This window comes from Colobus angolensis, unplaced genomic scaffold (assembly GCF_000951035.1).
Source record: "Colobus angolensis palliatus isolate OR3802 unplaced genomic scaffold, Cang.pa_1.0 Scaffold2, whole genome shotgun sequence".
NCBI classification, from domain to species: domain Eukaryota; kingdom Metazoa; phylum Chordata; class Mammalia; order Primates; family Cercopithecidae; genus Colobus; species Colobus angolensis.
This window is the reverse complement of record NW_012115154.1, coordinates 11,757,853-11,774,999: the sequence shown is the minus strand read 5'-3', so window position 1 is coordinate 11,774,999 and position 17,147 is coordinate 11,757,853. Positions and strand designations below refer to the sequence as shown.

The 17,147-nt window shown below is 43.1% G+C and overlaps 1 protein-coding gene across 1 annotated transcript in view; it reads right to left on the bottom strand.

Annotated features, from left to right (window-relative positions):
- Nucleotides 1-17,147, bottom strand: part of CLCN1 (chloride channel, voltage-sensitive 1) — a 37,034-nt gene that overhangs the window by 8,161 nt on the left and 11,726 nt on the right. Inside the window, exons 8-16 of the mRNA XM_011941375.1 lie at nt 13,124-13,249; nt 12,706-12,790; nt 12,370-12,471; nt 11,521-11,605; nt 11,107-11,256; nt 4,626-4,695; nt 4,300-4,410; nt 1,732-1,945; nt 1,369-1,502 (exon numbers count right to left, since the gene is read on the bottom strand). Of these exons, the coding sequence (XP_011796765.1) occupies nt 1,369-1,502; nt 1,732-1,945; nt 4,300-4,410; nt 4,626-4,695; nt 11,107-11,256; nt 11,521-11,605; nt 12,370-12,471; nt 12,706-12,790; nt 13,124-13,249 (1,077 nt within the window). The remainder of the gene's footprint in view (nt 1-1,368; nt 1,503-1,731; nt 1,946-4,299; nt 4,411-4,625; nt 4,696-11,106; nt 11,257-11,520; nt 11,606-12,369; nt 12,472-12,705; nt 12,791-13,123; nt 13,250-17,147) is intronic.

Here is a 17,147-nt window from a genome sequence, read left to right as displayed (position 1 = left end):
CAGTGAACCTAGATTGTGCCACTGCACTCCTGGGCAACAGAACAAGACTCTGGAAAGAAAAGAAGAGAAGAGAAGAGAGAAAAGAAGGAAAGAAGAAAGGAGGGAAGGAAAGAAGGAAGGAGGGAAGGAAGGAAGGAAGGAAGGAAGGAAGGAAGGAAGGAAGGAAGGAAGGAAGGAAATAAAACCGTTCCAACTCTTCCGTAAGTTGGGCATTAAAGAACAAGCATGACTTACTTAAGCATCAAATGGAACTATGTAAGAAACTATGGGATTTACATTAATTGTCATTATTCATGGATTCCCTATTTGTGAATTCAGCTAGTCACTAAAATATATTTGTAACACAAAACCAATAGTAGAGGTGCTTTCAGTGTAATTCGCAGACATGCATAGAGCAACAAAGATTTTTAGTTGCCCGATGCCCCTGTTCGCAGCTGAAGTTGAACAAAGCAGTGCTCTACCTTCTTGTTTCAGTTTTCACATTGTAAGCAGGTGCTCATTTTGTAGTCTATTTAATGCCATCCTTTTTGCATTTTTGTACTTTGTGTTGGTGATTTTGCTGCTAAAAATGGCCACCAAATATAATGTCAAAGTGCTGTCTACTGTTCCTAGTGCAAGAAGGCTGTAATGAGCCTTATTGAGAAAATATGTGTGTTAAGTAAGCTTAATTCAGGCAAGGGTTATAGTGCCGTTGGCCACAAATTCAATATTAATTAATCAACAATATCTATGAAATAAGGTGTCTTTACCAGAAACACACATACAACAAGGTTATGTATTGATTGGTTGATGGAAATGTGACCAGAGACCCACAGGAACCGAGGCCTGTATTTTTCCTAGGAGCAATTGTTCAGTATAGTATTTGAACTTAAAACTTAATTGAATGTAACTACCATGAATTATGAGAATTGACTGTATTTAGTGTTTTTTTTTTTTTTTTAACAGAGTTTTGTTCTTGTTGCCCAGGTTGCAGTACAATGACGTGATCTTGGCTCATTGCAACCTCCGTCTCCCGGGCTCTAATTACAGACATGCGCCACCATGCCCAGCTAATTTTGTATTTTTAGTAGAGACAGCGTTTCTCCTGTCTTTGGTCAGGTTGGTCTCGAACTCCTGACTTCAGGTGATCCGCCCACCTCGGCCTCCCAAAGTGCTGGGATTACAGGCATGAGCCACCACGCCCAGCCCTTTTAATTGGATTTTTAACTGTCCTTTTGTGCTTGTGTATGGCTTAATTTTTCTTTCCTTGTACATAGCACATTGGATGGCCCCTAAAGACAAAGCCCCCACCACGGGGCGTCCTCTACCTCTATGTGACACTTATTCAGGTCACTAGCTCTGGAGTCTGCTTCCTTCCTTCCCACTGACCTTTTGAGTCAACCAGTGGTAAAGTCTTGACTGTGGTGGTCTGGAGCAGGGTTCGCAACTCCCCATATGTGAAAGAAGCTGAAACAAACTTCACATCACGTACCATGATGTCCTCAACAAAGATGGTATATTTGCTATGGAGGGAGAAAGCATGGTGGGTTAGCCCCACCGTATACCTATCCCTTCCATTCCTCCCATAAGATTTGCCATACTTTCAGTCACTCACAATATCTATTAAATGCATGAGAATATAATAATAATTTAAAACAGTGTTTCCAAACATTAGCCCTAAGCTCAATCTCAGCCTCAGAACCTCCCACTCTCCCCATCAGATCTGAACTAATTCCATCTAGTGCCCCTGACCTGAGCTGGTTCCAGCCAAGGTCAGGCAAGTAGGGTAGCTTCTTGACCTGGATGATGCTGTCATAGAGAGAGGGCTGCAGGCTCTGAGCCACCATGTTGGCCAAGATAACAGCCACCATCATGGGCAGGATGTGAGCAATCTGACCCGTTAATTCGAAGCAAATCACAGCTGTGGAGACTGTGTGGGACACGGCACCAGTCAGCGCTGCTGCTCCTAGAATGACACAGGAATGCACCTGTAGGTTAGGACTACCGTTCTTAGCATGGAGGACATATGGGGATGGGATGGGAATAACACGGAATGAGAGACAAGATCCTGGTCAGTGCCAACACTCATAATGATTTGTCAAGAGTAGGGACTAGAATACTGAACTCTTAGAAAATCATCATTTTGATCTCATTTTATAACCTTCACCAAGTTACAAAATCTTTGTGTGCACCAAAATTTTCATTTATAATATGAAGATAGTGATGTCCTATCCATTCCTTGCTTTTAAAAGTTTGGATGATTATTCACTGAGCATTTTATTTTATTTATTTTTAATTATTATTATTATTTGAGACAGAGTCTCACTCTGTCACCCAGGCTGGAGTGCAGTGGTGCAATCTTGGCTCATGGAAACCTCCACCTCCCAGGTTCAAATGATTCTCCTGCCTTGGTCTTCCAAGTAGCCAGGACTACAGGCATGCACCACCAGACACGTCTAATTGTTGTATTTTTAGTAGAAACAGGATTTGCCATGTTGGCCAGACTGGTCTCGAATTCCTGGCCTCAAGTTATCCGTCTGCCTCAGCCTCCCAAAGTGCTGAGATTACAGGCGTGAGGCACTGTATCAGGTCTCTTCACTGAGCATTTTACAACTCAGTTATGACATTTTTTTTTACGTTGGGCTTTAGGTATTAATGCCAACAATTAATGAGTAAATACAGTGAAAACCCAAGAATCGTGCTGTGGACTTGGAGCAATGAGACTTGTGTCAGATCCTGCTGTTACTATTTCTCAATGGAATGAGTAGAGCTTAATTACTCTGGAATCCCATGCTTTTAACTATGAAGTGAAAGGGGTCATTTAGATGATTTCTAAGGCCCTTGTAGATCTGAAACTTTATAATTCTATAAGCTCCCTGAAGATAGAATCTATCTTGTTAATTTTTGGTTGTTTTCCCACTAACCATAATAGTCACTTGTGCATTAACTATATTTCTTATTTAAATATGGAAGAGATATGGGGAAAATGTAGAGGAAGGCACATATGAAAATGTAACAAGAAAAAGTCAGCCAACCGTGGTGGCTCATGGCTATAATCCTAGCACTTTAGGAGGCCAAGACGGGTGGATGACTTGAGGCCAGGAGTTTGAGACCAGCCTGGCCAAACCCCATCTCTACTAAAATTACAAAAATTAGCCAGGCGTGGTGGTATGTGCCTGTAATCCCAGCTACTTGGGAGGCTGAGGCAGGGGAATCACTTGAGCCCAGGAGGCAGAGGTTGCAGTGAACCTAGATTGTGCCACTGCACTCCTGGGCAACAGAACAAGACTCTGGAAAGAAAAGAAGAGAAGAGAAGAGAGAAAAGAAGGAAAGAAGGAAAGAAGGAAGGCAGGAAGGCAGGAAGGCAAGAAGGAAGGAAGAAAGGAAGAAAGGAAGGAAGGAAGGAAGGAAGGAAGGAAGGAAGGAAGGAAGGAAGGAAGGAAGGGAGAAAGGGAGAGAGCAAGCAAGAAAACACCACAAAAGGGAAATATAGGGAGGAATGACACTACTGGATATTGCATACAACATACTTCAGAACATAAACAATCACAGGACGTGTATACAAGGAAATGTTCACAAGGGAGGCATGTGTACCAGGGAGTCATGAAGATGGAGAACAAGAGCAGTGACCCTCATTGATGAAAGAGGCTTTTATAAAGAAACTATGTCAGGTGAGCAGGGTACCAAGTGAGCTAGAAAGTTGGTTAGCAATTCTCTATCTAGGGAAGGCATGGCCTTAGATGCTATGGAATTTTGGTGAGGAAGGGAGGAAGCACAATAATCCCAGGATTCTATTGGTGTTAGGCATAGCTCTATCTCAGAAGTATTTTAGAATAAAGAAACTAGGGCTCAGAAGCAGCTATCTTGCTTCATGGTCACTGATAACAAGTGGCAGGAGAAGTCTAGAGCCATGTTTCTTAGCTCTTAGTCCTGTGCTCTTAACTCCCCATCAATATAAACACGTCTCAGGTTGAGTCAATCGCCTGCAACCTGAGCCAATCACCTGCATTGTTGGTTCCATGATTCCTAGGAAGGAAAGATAGAACCCTTATCAAACATCCAGACACAATCCTAGAATCTTACGATCTCATTTGATCCCTATGACCCTTTTCCACATGAGGAAACTAAGGCTCACAGAAGTTCAATAAGAAATAATGAGAGTCAGAGTCATAGGTATGTTATCTGAGTATAAGTTGAGTTATGTAGCACTAAATTAAAACTGTATTGCGTAGCCTAGAATGAAGATCCAATGGGAGAGTTTAAGTGTGGGAGTCTGGAGTACTCAATGTTTGATTATAGGGAAGTGGGAATGTTTCTCACCAATTACTGCATAGCCCCCAGGTAGGATCTTATAGATGATGTCATCAAATAAAATACCATCAGGAAACAGCATGGCCATGATCTCTCCTACCAGCCTTCCAAATGCAGCTCCTAGAGGAAAGATAAAAGGAAGTTATCTTAAAAAGATAAAAGAAAGATAAAAGGTGTTACAAGATCCAAGTTCCTTGCTCTCCGTTTTCAGAACCAATCTCTCCTGGGGTGTTAAGACCAAATACAAACTCCCAGCATCCCGGGCCTTTCCTTATGTTTCCGGTATCCTAGATTGCAACTCTCAGTCAGACCCCAGGCTTCCCATCAGAACTTACCTAGCACAAACACAGGCATGAAGCCTCCGCAGGGTATGGGCATAGTGGTGGCCACAATGGACATCCAGAACTGGAGTAAAAAGAAGCATTGGAATATCCTTTCAACTCTGCCCAGTAGACATGCACATACACATCTCCCTTCCCACTATCCTCCTTTCTGCAGAAATCCTGGGATAGCTGATCCTTCTGAAAGCCACTTTGTCTGTCACCCTTCTTCCAGAAACAAAAACCATAGAGCTCTCAGGCTGAGAGATTACCAAAGACAATACAGGAATACCATCAGAACGTTCCTCCAGATGACTAGACGAAATCCCTCCTACTTTGAGTGCCTGTATTTGCCTTTCAGCAGTCTAGAACAAAGAATGGAGCCCCAGAGTACTTCTCTTTCTCTGCCCCAAAAGAGCCCCAGCCCATTGTACCCTTTTAGTTCAGAAAGTTTGCCTCAGCAAAGTAGCCTGAAACTCTTGAAGCTGAAGGAAAACTTTTCCTACTCAGGCTATATTTCTGAAAAGGAGCTCTAGTTCTTTCTTTATTTTTTATTATTTTTATTTATTTATTTATTTATTTTGAGACAGGGTCTCGCTCTGTCACCCAGCACCCAAGCTGAAGTGCAGTACCATGATCTCGGCTCACTGCAACCTCTGCCTCCAAGGTCCAAGCTATTTTCCTGCCTCAGCCTCCCGAGTAGCTGGGACTATAGGTGCATGCCACCATGCCCAGCTAATTTTTTTGTATTTTTAGTAGAAATGGGGTTTTGCTATGTTGACCAAGCTGGTCTTGAACTCCTGACCTCAGGCAATCTGCCGCCTCTGCCTCCCAAAGTGCTGGGATTACAGGTGTGAGTCACTGCGCCCGGCCGAGGAGCTCCAGTTCTAAGTGTCAGACATTCAAAGTCTGAGTGACTTATCTGGTCATTCATAGAACCATCTATATGGTGAAACTCACAGTAGAACCCGGAGAGAAGACTTACTTGCCTGAGCCACTTGCTTTAATCATCAGATCACCTTAAACAAGGATCAAAATTTAGATCTGTCCTGGCTATATACTGGAAGGGTAAATTGAGAAAGCTTGATAAGTCAGCCAATGTAACGGAAAAAAAAATCTCTAAGGCCAACTTTGTAAGCTAGAACTCCAATAGAAATTGAGACAATTTTACAAAAAGCAGTATGTACATTTTGAGGCAAAGAGTACAAAAGAATTGGCTGGGGGTGGTGTCTCACACCTGTAATCCCAGCACTTTGGGAGGCCGAGGTGGGTAGATCGCAAGGTCAGAAGCTCGAGACCATTCTGGCTAACACGGTGAAACCCAGTCTCTACTAAAAATACAAAAAAAAAAAATTAGCCGGGCATGGTGGCGGGCACCTGCAGTCCCAGCTACTCGGGAGACTGAGGCAGGGGAATGGCATGAACCTGGGAGGCGAGGCTTGCAATGAGCTGAGATCTTGCCACTGTACTCCAGCCTGGGTGATGAGTGAGACTCTGTCTCAAGAAAAAAAAAGAGTACAAAAGAATTGAGAAATAGAATGGAAAAAAGGCTAGTTGTTGAACTTTTTAAATATCTGTAAAAGAAATAAAAGTATGAGGCGTAATATGTAAGCAAAGCAACAAGTTTATATAGCCCTTCCAAAATAAGTAAACCAATTTCAGAAAACGATCTCAAACTTATTAAACATAAGAGGGCAGCTAAAGTTCAGACAAACTGCCAAGGTGAAAGTATTCACAATTTTAGAGCTGTGTGCAATTGCACTGTAAGCTAATGAGAAATGTATTTCTTAATTTTCAGAACCTTAGAAAGAAAGAACTTCCCCCATCCAGGGCTGACCTCAGGAAGCAGTGACAAAGACTCAGAGAAAGTCTCATCCCAGAAGCTCTGAGATGAGGCAAAACACACACTCCTTCATGTCAGAATATGACTATTCAAAACAGTTGAAAACTATAAAAATAAATGGGCAAAATGAAGAGAATAGAGACTGAGAATCCCCTGAGGACAGAGAGTACATCTTGTCCTTTCTGCCTTCTCTCTGCACTGGCGCACAGTGCCCAGTAAATGTAGGAAGGATGTAGCTAGGTGAGTAGGTAGAAAGGAAGGAAGGAAAGAACAAAGATGGGCTGAACGAATAGTATTCATGCAAAGGAGGAAAAACTTCTCAGAGCTAATATTTGCTAAAACACTAATGAGTAATGCTCATCCAAGGGAACTTGTTTTAAAATGCAGATGACCAGACCCCACTGGAAGCTACCACATCAGATTGTCTGCAGATAGGGCTATAGGCACTTATAATTTAAGCTTCTTAGGTGATTCTGACATTTAACAGTTGGATACCCCTTGAACTATCCTGTACCATCTCTTTGAAATAAGTACATAAGAGCCATAAGAGATTTTGTAGGCTCAGGTTAATCTGAAAGCTCTAGCAATTCATATAACCGGGGACCAATAGGTCTGATTTCAGAGGATGTACTTTAGATTATCCTCCAAGATATGTGTAAGAACAGTATTAAGATCAGAGGACATTGAAGTTATCAACTCCTGTAGTAAGGATGTTGACACATGAGATTAGCAAACTTTTTAAGCTATTGGCACATGAAAGAAAAGATCCAGAAGTAATGTGAAACACAAATAACTCCCAAGACTTTCTTCTTTCTTTCTCTTTCTTTTCTTTTTTCTTTTCTCTTCTTTTCTTTCTCTCCCCTTCCTTCCTTCCTTCCTTCCTTCCTTCTTCCTTCTTCTTCTTCTTTTTTTTTGACAGAGTCTCACTCTCTCACCCAGGCTGGAGTGCAATGGTGTGTCAGCTCACTGCCACCTCTGACTCCTGCATTCAAGCAATTCTCCTGCCTCAGCCTCCCAAGTAGCTGGGATTACAGGCACCTGCCACCATGCCCAGGTAATTTTTGTATTTTTAGTAGAGACGGGGTTTTGCCATGTTGGCCAGGCTGGTCTCAAACTCCTGACCTCAGGTGATCTGCCTGCCTCGACCTCCCAAAGTGCTGGGATTACATCCAGCTTTTTTTTTTTTTTTTCCAGATCTAGACCTACAGAACTCCCAAGATCTGAAATACTCAACTCCAGGGAACTGGAAAACTGGAAACCCATTATTTGGACCCTTCATTAGAAGGAGTGAAATGAAGGATTCACCTCAGGAGAATGAAGTGAAAGGAGTGAAAAAAAAGTCTACAGAGCCTCAGGCTGTGCAGAGAACTTAGTGATACTAGGTAACAATGTTAGACTTACTAAAAGCGAACTGAGGATTTGGAATGGTATTCATACTCATTGTAAAAGCTCTTCTCCTGATGTATAATGTAATGACGCTTTCCATGTCATGAGATTGAGGAAGATGGAAGTTCCCTTCATTAATATTATAAAACACCTGAATTGGCCGGGCACGGTGGCTCACGCCTGTAATCCCAGCACTTTGGGAGGCCAAGGCAGGCGGATCACGAGGTCAGGAGATCGAGACCATACTGGTCAACATGGTGAAACCCTGTCTCTACTAAAAATACAAAAAATTAGCCGGGCGTGGTGGCGGGCACCTGTAGTCACAGCTACTCGGGAGACTGAAGCAGGAGAATGGCGTGAATCCGAGACGTGGAGCTTGCAGTGAGCCGGGATCGCGCCACTGCCCTCCAACCTGGGCGACGGAGCAAGGCTCCATCTCAAAAAAAACAACAAAAACAAACAAACAAACAAAAAAAACCCAGCTGAATTGAGAATCTTACCTGCCTGTACAGATGCTGCCAGAAGACCACATAGACTACATTTCAAAGTAGACACTGGAAAAATTGTTTCAGTCATCTTTATATTTTAATTTAGCTATGTATCCTACCTAGCTAAAAAATAAGAGTATGGTTATTGTGTCCAATAACAGTGAAAATGCTGGGAAGTGGTGATAACCAGGGAATATCATAGATTTGTAGCAGTGAATGGTTTTATGCTTATAAGTATTATAGGATATTATAGGCCGGCTGCAAACTGTTGGGCTTGAAATATAGTCCAGGAAGTATAAGTTTCTTTTCCTGATACATGTATGATGTAACATTATCAAGGATATAATCTAGTGAGAAATTTATAAAAGTGGCATACACTTGAGTCCTCTATATCATCTAAGTAGATTTCTCCCAATAAGCTTGAATTTGTGAAGTGGAATCCAGACACATACTTAGGAATCTGGGGACCTGGGATGAGGTTTAGGGGAAATGTTGAAAAATATACAGTATTTTGTTTCTACAGAACTTTTCAAAATCTTGATCGTTTAAAGGTACATATGATGCCAATGTTGCCATATAGCTCAGTCTAGAGAAATCTCAGAAAAATACAGTTATAATCATTGGACTACCATCCAATTCTGAGATCCACCAACATTTGTACTTGGTTACTGTAGGTGGGTTTGTGTATTCAACAACTAATTATAGGAGGTGGGGATTTATAAATTAGAGAAGATGAACTCTACAATGAAAGTCTAAAAATCAAATCCCTAACAAGACACTGATAATTTCTTTTATGATAAAAAAGGAAAATCTTTTGAAGAAAGACATTTTAAAGGGATTAAATTAATAAAGTGGGTGTGCAAAATATGAATGCTATAGACCCAACTAAACCACCTAAAGTGGAATGGGGAAGATCATTTGCAAATGCAGTTTCTAGAAACCCTGGGAATATGTTACAGAGTTGAAATCCGGTGTTTCAAATATCTGCTGTCTCTAGTCATAACATCACTGGAAAGTACATTAAATAAACAGCAAAAAATAGAAGAACATTTCAAAATATTTTGAATTTTTTTTCTGTTGCAGGCATAAGATTAGCTAAAGGTTAATGATGAAATATTATGTACTTGGCACATAGTAAATGCTTAATAACATTTATTGAACAAATGAATACACTCACTGTAGCTATTGCAATATAAATATAACTTAGTGACTCATATCCTGGGAAAACATAGATTTATAAAAGGTATCATAAATAAGTTAATAGCAGGGTATTCAAAAGCTTGTAAGTTCAGTATGGACAGACTTATAAATGAGAACTCTAATATACAGAGGAAAGTGTTGCGGTATTTAGGCAAGACATACTATTAGTAAAAAGATAATCACCACAAAAGAAAAAAAGGCAATCAACTTTTTATTTTTTCTTGAGACGGAGTGTTGCCCTTGTCACCCAGGCTGGAGTGCAATGGCACAATCTTGGTTCACTGCAACCTCCACCTCCTGGGTTCAAGCAATTCTCCTGCCTCAGCCTCACGACTAACTGGGATTACAGGCATGTGCCACAACACCTGGCTAATTTTGTATTTTTAGTAGAGACAGGGTTTCACCATGTTGGTCAGGCTGGTCTCGAACTCCTGACCTCAGATGATCCACCTGTCTCGGCCTCCCAAAAGTGCTGGGATTACAGGCGTGAGCCACTGCGCCCGGCAAGCAATCAGCAATTGTAATAGATGTCACAACCAGGGGTAGAAATAAAAATATCTTATTACAAGGCAGTAATTGAGAAGTCTATAAATACATAATCCTTGATGGGCAGATATGAAAAAAAAGTGATGTAAAAGAGATCATCTTTTATCGCCCAGTTGAAGCTAGAAGAATATGGTTTGGGAATAGCAAAATCCTCACAGCTTCATCACCTAAATAGAGAATAATAACATTTATAAAAATTATGTGTGGTCACTAATACAATTAATTTAAATATTTTATCCCTTTTGAAGCTCTACAAAAGAGATTATCGACAAGCCTGGGGAAAAAAGATGCTCAAATCACCTAAAAATGGATCATCAGATACATGGAGAATGAAGTACTTAATTATCTAATAAGTGGGGGGATTTGTTTAATTAATCCAAGGCTTTTACAGTTATTTGTAATGCTTAACTCTATCTTGTATTTTTTTACTTGGCTATTGTGATGGCTTAGTAATTTAACAAGAAGAACAATTAGAAGGGTTAGATAACTATGCCAAACAACACTGAGTTGACGTGAATAGAGCAATTAACTCAGATACTGGCTTACTTCTACAGCAACTTACTACTCTATAATTTTTTTTTTTTTTTTTTTTTTTTTTTTTTTTTTGAGACAGAATCATGCTCTGTCACCCAGGCTGGAGTGCAATAGCACAATGTCGGCTCACTGCAACCTCGACTTCCCGGGTTCAAACGATTCTCCTGCATCAGTCTCCCGAGTAGCTGGGATTACAGGTGTGTGCCACCATGCCCAGCTATTTTTTTTTTTTTTTGAATTTTTGGTAGAGATGGGGCTTCACTATGTTGGCTGGGTTGGTCTTGAACTCCTGGCATCAAGTGATCCACCTGCCTCAGCCTGCCAAAGTAATGGGATTACAGGTGTGAGCCACCATGTCTGGCCAACTCTATGGTTTTCAAATGACTTATTTTTAGGTTGGATGAAGACCAAATGAAGTTCTACCCCTTCAAACCCTGGATTCCTAGATGGAAAACAGATAGAGCTAAGTTTAGGGTGTTGCTAGTGTCAGGAGCAGTACCTTCATGACGAAGAAGAGAAAGATGATGATGACAACGTTGACGCGGGGGTGAATCCACACAGCTGACTGGCCCAGGCTCTCAGGATCACCTGCATGTTTCACCCACGTATTGTTGTCAAACAAAGTACTGATGGCTTCGCGGGGCATCAACTGGGAGAGGAAGAAGCAGAAAGGGTGGGTTCTCCAGGGATCTCCTGTGCTTCCTTTTGCAGAGAACTTATTCCCCAGCCTCATTATTCAAGGGTCTCTTTTGCCCTTTTCTCAGGGAGAATCTCAAAAGTCTATCCTTGCACAAAACTACTTATACTCTGAAGCCTGAGGGATGTCTGTGCTGTTTCCTCTTTCCCATGTGGCCCCAGTAACCTACTCATGTGCTCAGTGACCCGATCCCACCTCAGCTCCCCAAGAGCTGACCTCTCCGGCCATGAATTGACCCATTCCTGGTGGGAAGGTGAATGAGGCAATGACAAAGGTAACAATTCCAGGATACAGCAGGCGGCTGAAAAAGAAACAGAGTTAACCCCCACAATTCAGCCAACTCACAGTAAATACCATACTGAACGTCGGCAAGCTGAAGCTTCCTGTCCTCCACTGTGGTCTCGTTTATTTAACCGAAATTCTCTTCACACACACACAAAAAAATTTGAGGCTGAGTGCGGTGGCTCATACCTGTAATCCCAGCACTTTGGGAGGCCAAGGTGGGCAGATCACCTGAGGTCACAAGTTCAAGACCAACCTGGCCAACATGGTGAAACCCCGTCTCTATTAAAAATACAAAAATTAACCAGGCGCGGTGGCACATGCCTGTAATCCCAGCACTTTGGGAGGCCAAGGAGGGTAGATCACCTGAGGTCACAAGTTCGAGACCAGCCTGGCCAACATGGTGAAATCCCATCTCTACTAAAAGTACAAAAATTACCTGGGCATGTTGGCCCACGCCTGTAATCCCAACTACTCAGGAGGCTGAGGCATGAGAATTGTTTGAATCCAGGAGGCAGAGGTTACAGTGAGCCGAGATCGCACCACTGCACTCCAGCCTGGGTGATGGAGTGAGACTCTGTCTCAAAAAACAAAAATAAAACAAAAATCATCTTTAAATGGGAGACCACACAATTCACCCCCTAACCACAGTATCAGGGCTTCCTTATATTTTAATGCAAGCCACCCAGAGGCATTTAATACCTTTCCCAAAGATAAAAAGGGAGGAACTCTTGGAGAAACCAGAAAGTAAATGGGTAGGGCAAAAGAAGGGCAGTGACTCACTGCTTAGCAAAAAACTGGCTGAGGGCCTTGTGATTTCGGACACCGAGCATGACTTGGCGATGCAGATACACAAATACAGCTCCCAGGAGCCCACAGCAAATCCTGAGGGTGTAATTTATAGAGTTGGAATCTTACAGATATGAAATCCTCATCTCTTGGACATGACTACTGCAGGGAAACAAATACCAGGCTTCCGTCTTTCCTATCGCCCCACTTCCCCCCAGCAATGTACTCTATCTGTGCCAACCCCACCTTCTTTCTGGTTTGGGTCCCTTCCAATCTACAGCCTCACCCCACACCCTGCTCACCACACACAGAGCAGGTAACCCCACTGACCCGATGGCAGCAAAAGCTGGTAGTTCCTTCAGGTCAAAGGGGAAATCCATTCGGAAATTGGTTCTGAACAGAGCGGTGATGGTGACTGTAGGATGGAAAGGCCAGGATTATGGTGGGAGCTTCGTAGAAACCCAACAGGGAAACAGAGGTGGGCAGTTTTCAGGATTAATTCCTTCCTTCCTCCAATCCCAGTTTCTCCTCTTGAATGTATTTTCCTTTTTTCTACGCACACCCCTCCATGGATATACTCTCCCACTCCATGACCTGTATTTTGTCATACATCCTTGGGCCTTGGTCCCACCCCACAAATGATCCCGCCCATTATTCCTTTTCTGAACTGCCCCACAGAGTTTTCCTCTGCACCTCATTCCCAGTCTTTCTATTTCACACAGCCTCCACCCCAGGCCTGCTTGGTTACCAGCATCCTTGTTCCACACTGCCAGCACTCGGAACACGAAGGCGCTGAAGGTGGCTGCAAAGAATCCTCGCCAGTAGTTCCGAACAGCAAAGTAGGTGGAGGTGACCTCGATGCTAAATAGCACTCCTGCAGGGGCACAGAAGTGTGGTTGGGGGCAGACAGCAGTGAAAGGGCTCCCCCACACTCCCCACTCCTTGGACTTAAGGAGCTTTTGCTGAAACATGAATCTGGGAGGAAGCAGTAGTGGAAAGTAATGATCTCTTGGATTCCCACGCTCAAAACCACACAACTGCTCAGGCTAGGAGTTTTTTATTTTTATTTTTATTTCAGACAAGGGATGGGTTCAACAAGACATAGAGAAGGTTGAAAATGAATGGGCCTTCAACTTCCAAAACATGAGGATCAAGTGTCCGTGCCCTCTGCATCCCTTAGAATGTAGGGTTGAATGGGGTTCACAACTGTCAGATACCCATAGGGACTAAAAGGTAGTTGAAAAAAGTCTGCAGAAAAGTTAAGAGAGAGAAAGTTCCAGAGCAGGTCCTCAGTAGAGTTGCCAAGCAGAGCTCAGGATTTACAGGGATGCTTCTTAACACCCTCCTCTGGACTTTCCTACCGCTCTACATATACCATGTACCCTGGGGCAACCTTATAAGGAAGACAGAACAAAAATAGGAGGGGACTTTGCAGGAGCTGACAATTCTCGATAGTTCAAGAAAAGAAGGTAGAGGAGTCATACAAATAATAATAATAATAATAATAAACTAATACTAGGCCAGGCGCGGTGGCTTGTGTCCCAGCACTTTGGGAGGCCGAGGCGGGCGCATCACCTGAAGTCAGGAGTTCAAGACCAGCCTGACCAACATGGAGAAACCCCATCTCTACTAAAAATACAAAATTAGCAGGTCGTGGTGGCACATGCCTATAATTCCAGCTACTCAGGAAGGCTGAGGCAGGAGAATCGCTTGAACCCGGGAGGCGGAGGTTGCGGTGAGCCGAGATCGCGCCATTCCACTCCAGCCTGGGCAACAAGAGCGAAACTCTGTCTCAAAACAAACAAACAAACAAACAAAAACAAAAACGACAACCAAAAAAACTAATACTAAAAACCTGACTTAAAAGGACCAACGCAAGGGGAAAAGCCAAGAGCCTAGAAGAAGATAAAAACAATCATGCTTAAGAAAAGTGGGTGAGGCAAAAGGAAAGCTAAGTAGTAGTTCTAAGTAGTACTGTTTCTGAGCGTAGGTGCTGGAGCAGAAATTGAGGGGGTAGATCTACAGAAAAAGAACAAGGGTTGGTAGGGACAAAGTAAGGAATGCGAGTGAGGGCATAAAAAGCAACACTCAAGAGAGGCAAAGAAAAAAATATCTTTCAACATATTAAGAATAAGGGGGGTGGACTTTAATCCGATGCAAAGTAAAAATTGATGACAAAATTACCTAAAACCTGGCTAAGCCTCATCTTTATCAAAAACGAGGAAAAAGAACCAGGGAAATGCAACCATGCACATAATTGGATGAATGGAGATGAGGCCTGACCTCAGGAAACCTTGAACTAGGCCAGTTTGTCGCCTTTCTCTCCATGTGAACAGAGTGAATGCCCTCTTCAGGCAGCATCTCACATCCTAGTAATTTTCTTCTCCCTGTGCTATACTCAAAAGTCACATCTCTTGAATCCCCCAGGACCACCACCTTCTCTTCTATAGGTGACAGTCGACTAGTTACATCAGGTCATTTGCTCCAAGGGGAGGGTGGCCTAATGGTTACATCAGGTCATTTGCACCAGGGGGAGGGTGGCCTAATGGTTACTCCCGAATACAGCAGCTGCTGCATAGTGGTCAGTCCCAACTCTCCTTCCCTGGGAAGCCATCCTCAATCCTCCTTTTCAGGTCAAAACCATCTGTCCTTCAGCCTGCGCTCTCAGAATTTTGGGTTACTATAGCACTACCACTTTCAGATCCAGATATTTGTTTACATTTCTGAGATCCCCTAGGATTGGAAATTCCTTGGAGGCCAGGTGCGGTGGCTCACGCCTGTAATCTCAGCACTTTGGGAGTCAGAGGTGGGTGAATCATGAAGTCAGGAGTTCGAGACCAGCCTGGCCAACATAGTGAAACCCCATCTCTACTAGAAATACAAAAATTAGTCAGGCGCGGTGGCAGGCGCCTATAATCCCAGCTACTTGGGAGGCGGAGGCAGAATAATTGCTTGAACCCGGGAGCCATAGGTCGTAGTGAGCCAAGATTGCGCCACTATACTACAGCCTGGGTGACAGAGCAAGACTCCGTCTTGAAAAAAAGAAGAAAAGAAAATTCCTTGGAAACCAGCACCTGGTACGGTGTCTGGTGCATAATCAAGGCTGAATGTCTATTCTAGGGATGAGCAGGGGAGGAGAGGAAAGGACAGGATGAGGATAAAAGAGAACAGAAGAGAACAGAATTTCAGGAAACAGAGCAAGGCAATGGACAATGTGGGGCAGACAGAGCTTCGTCAATCACCCCCTCTGCCCTGCTCTTCACATCACATCAGGTAAGCAGCTACCTCTGGGGCCTAAAAGGAGGATTTGACACAGCAGGAATCAGGTAGAGTGAGTCTCTCTCCTTTTCTATACCAGTAACAAAAGCAGTCAGCTTTGATTTGCCTGGATGTAAACTATCCAACTGATGAATATTTTACAACAATTTTTTTGAAATCCTGGGCTAGGTTTTCTTTCCCATGACGTGGTTCTGGGACACTTTCCCTAGCAGTCTGTCACTGTATGCTCTGGAATGAGAGCTAATTTTAATATTAGCCTGAGCCAAACATAAAATGTGCAGCTAAAAGGAAACAAAGCATTAAAAACAAAAACAGCTTTTGGAAACTCTCTGCTCAGGTTCTGGAACATTGCTCTCTTCTCCCACCCTGGATTCCCTCTCTACCTTCTCTGCTGCTCCTGTGCCTCTGCCCAGCCCCAGCCTTTGTCCTTGGTCTCCTACTCCTCCTATTCACAAACACACATTCTCTCTCAATTTCATGTATGCTCGTGCCATCAACTACACCTATATGCTACTGATTAGCAAAGCTATGTTCCTGAGCTTCAGACTCGTCAATCCTGCTGCAAAAATGGTATCACCTAGATATGTCACAGGAACATCAAACTGAACACACTCAAAGTGAAATGTATCAGCTAGCTCCTTCCACCAGATCTGTTTCACTTCCCGTATACCCAGTCTTGGTTACTAACACCACTATCCACCCAGTCGCCCTTGTAGGAAAGCTGGGTGTTAGCCTAGATCCCTCCTCTCTTTTACCCCACACAAAATTAATCACCAAGATGCCAGGCACAGTGGTCCATGCCTGTAACCCCAGCACTTTGGGAGGCCGAGGTGGGTGGATCACTTGAGGCTGGGAGTTTGAGACCAGCCTGGCCGACATGGAAAAACCCGGCTTCTACTAAAAAAAATACAAAAATTAGCCAGGCATAGTGGCATGCGCATGTAGTCCTAGCTACTGGGAGGCTGACGTGGGAGAATTGCTTGAACCCAGGAGACACAAGTTGCAGTGAGCCAAGATTGCGCCACTGCATTCCATCCTGGGCCAGAGGGCAAGACCCTCTCTCAAAAAGAAAAAATAAAATTAATCACCAGGTTGTATCAATTTTACTTTCTGTCATTCTTCTCTTTCTCTTCTGCCTCTGTCCAATGCAGTCTCTTATTACACAGCATCAGGACTATGACAATCGTCTTCTTGTTAATCTTGGATTAATCCTGTTAATCCTCAGGCCGATTTTGTCCTGCACACATCTGACCAAGGGATTCGGTGGACACTCAAAGTTGGCCATGTCACTTCCTTGTGCACAAGTCTTTCATGGCTTTAATTCACCCATGACAGCATTTCCCAAAGTCAGGTCTGTGATATATTACAAATCCCACGAGACAGGGTTCTATGGGAAATGCTACATTAGAGCCACATTTTGGATATTCCCAATGCATGTCACCATATCAAATGTTCTGGCAACTTTTTCTTTTTCTTTTTCTTTTCTTTTCTTT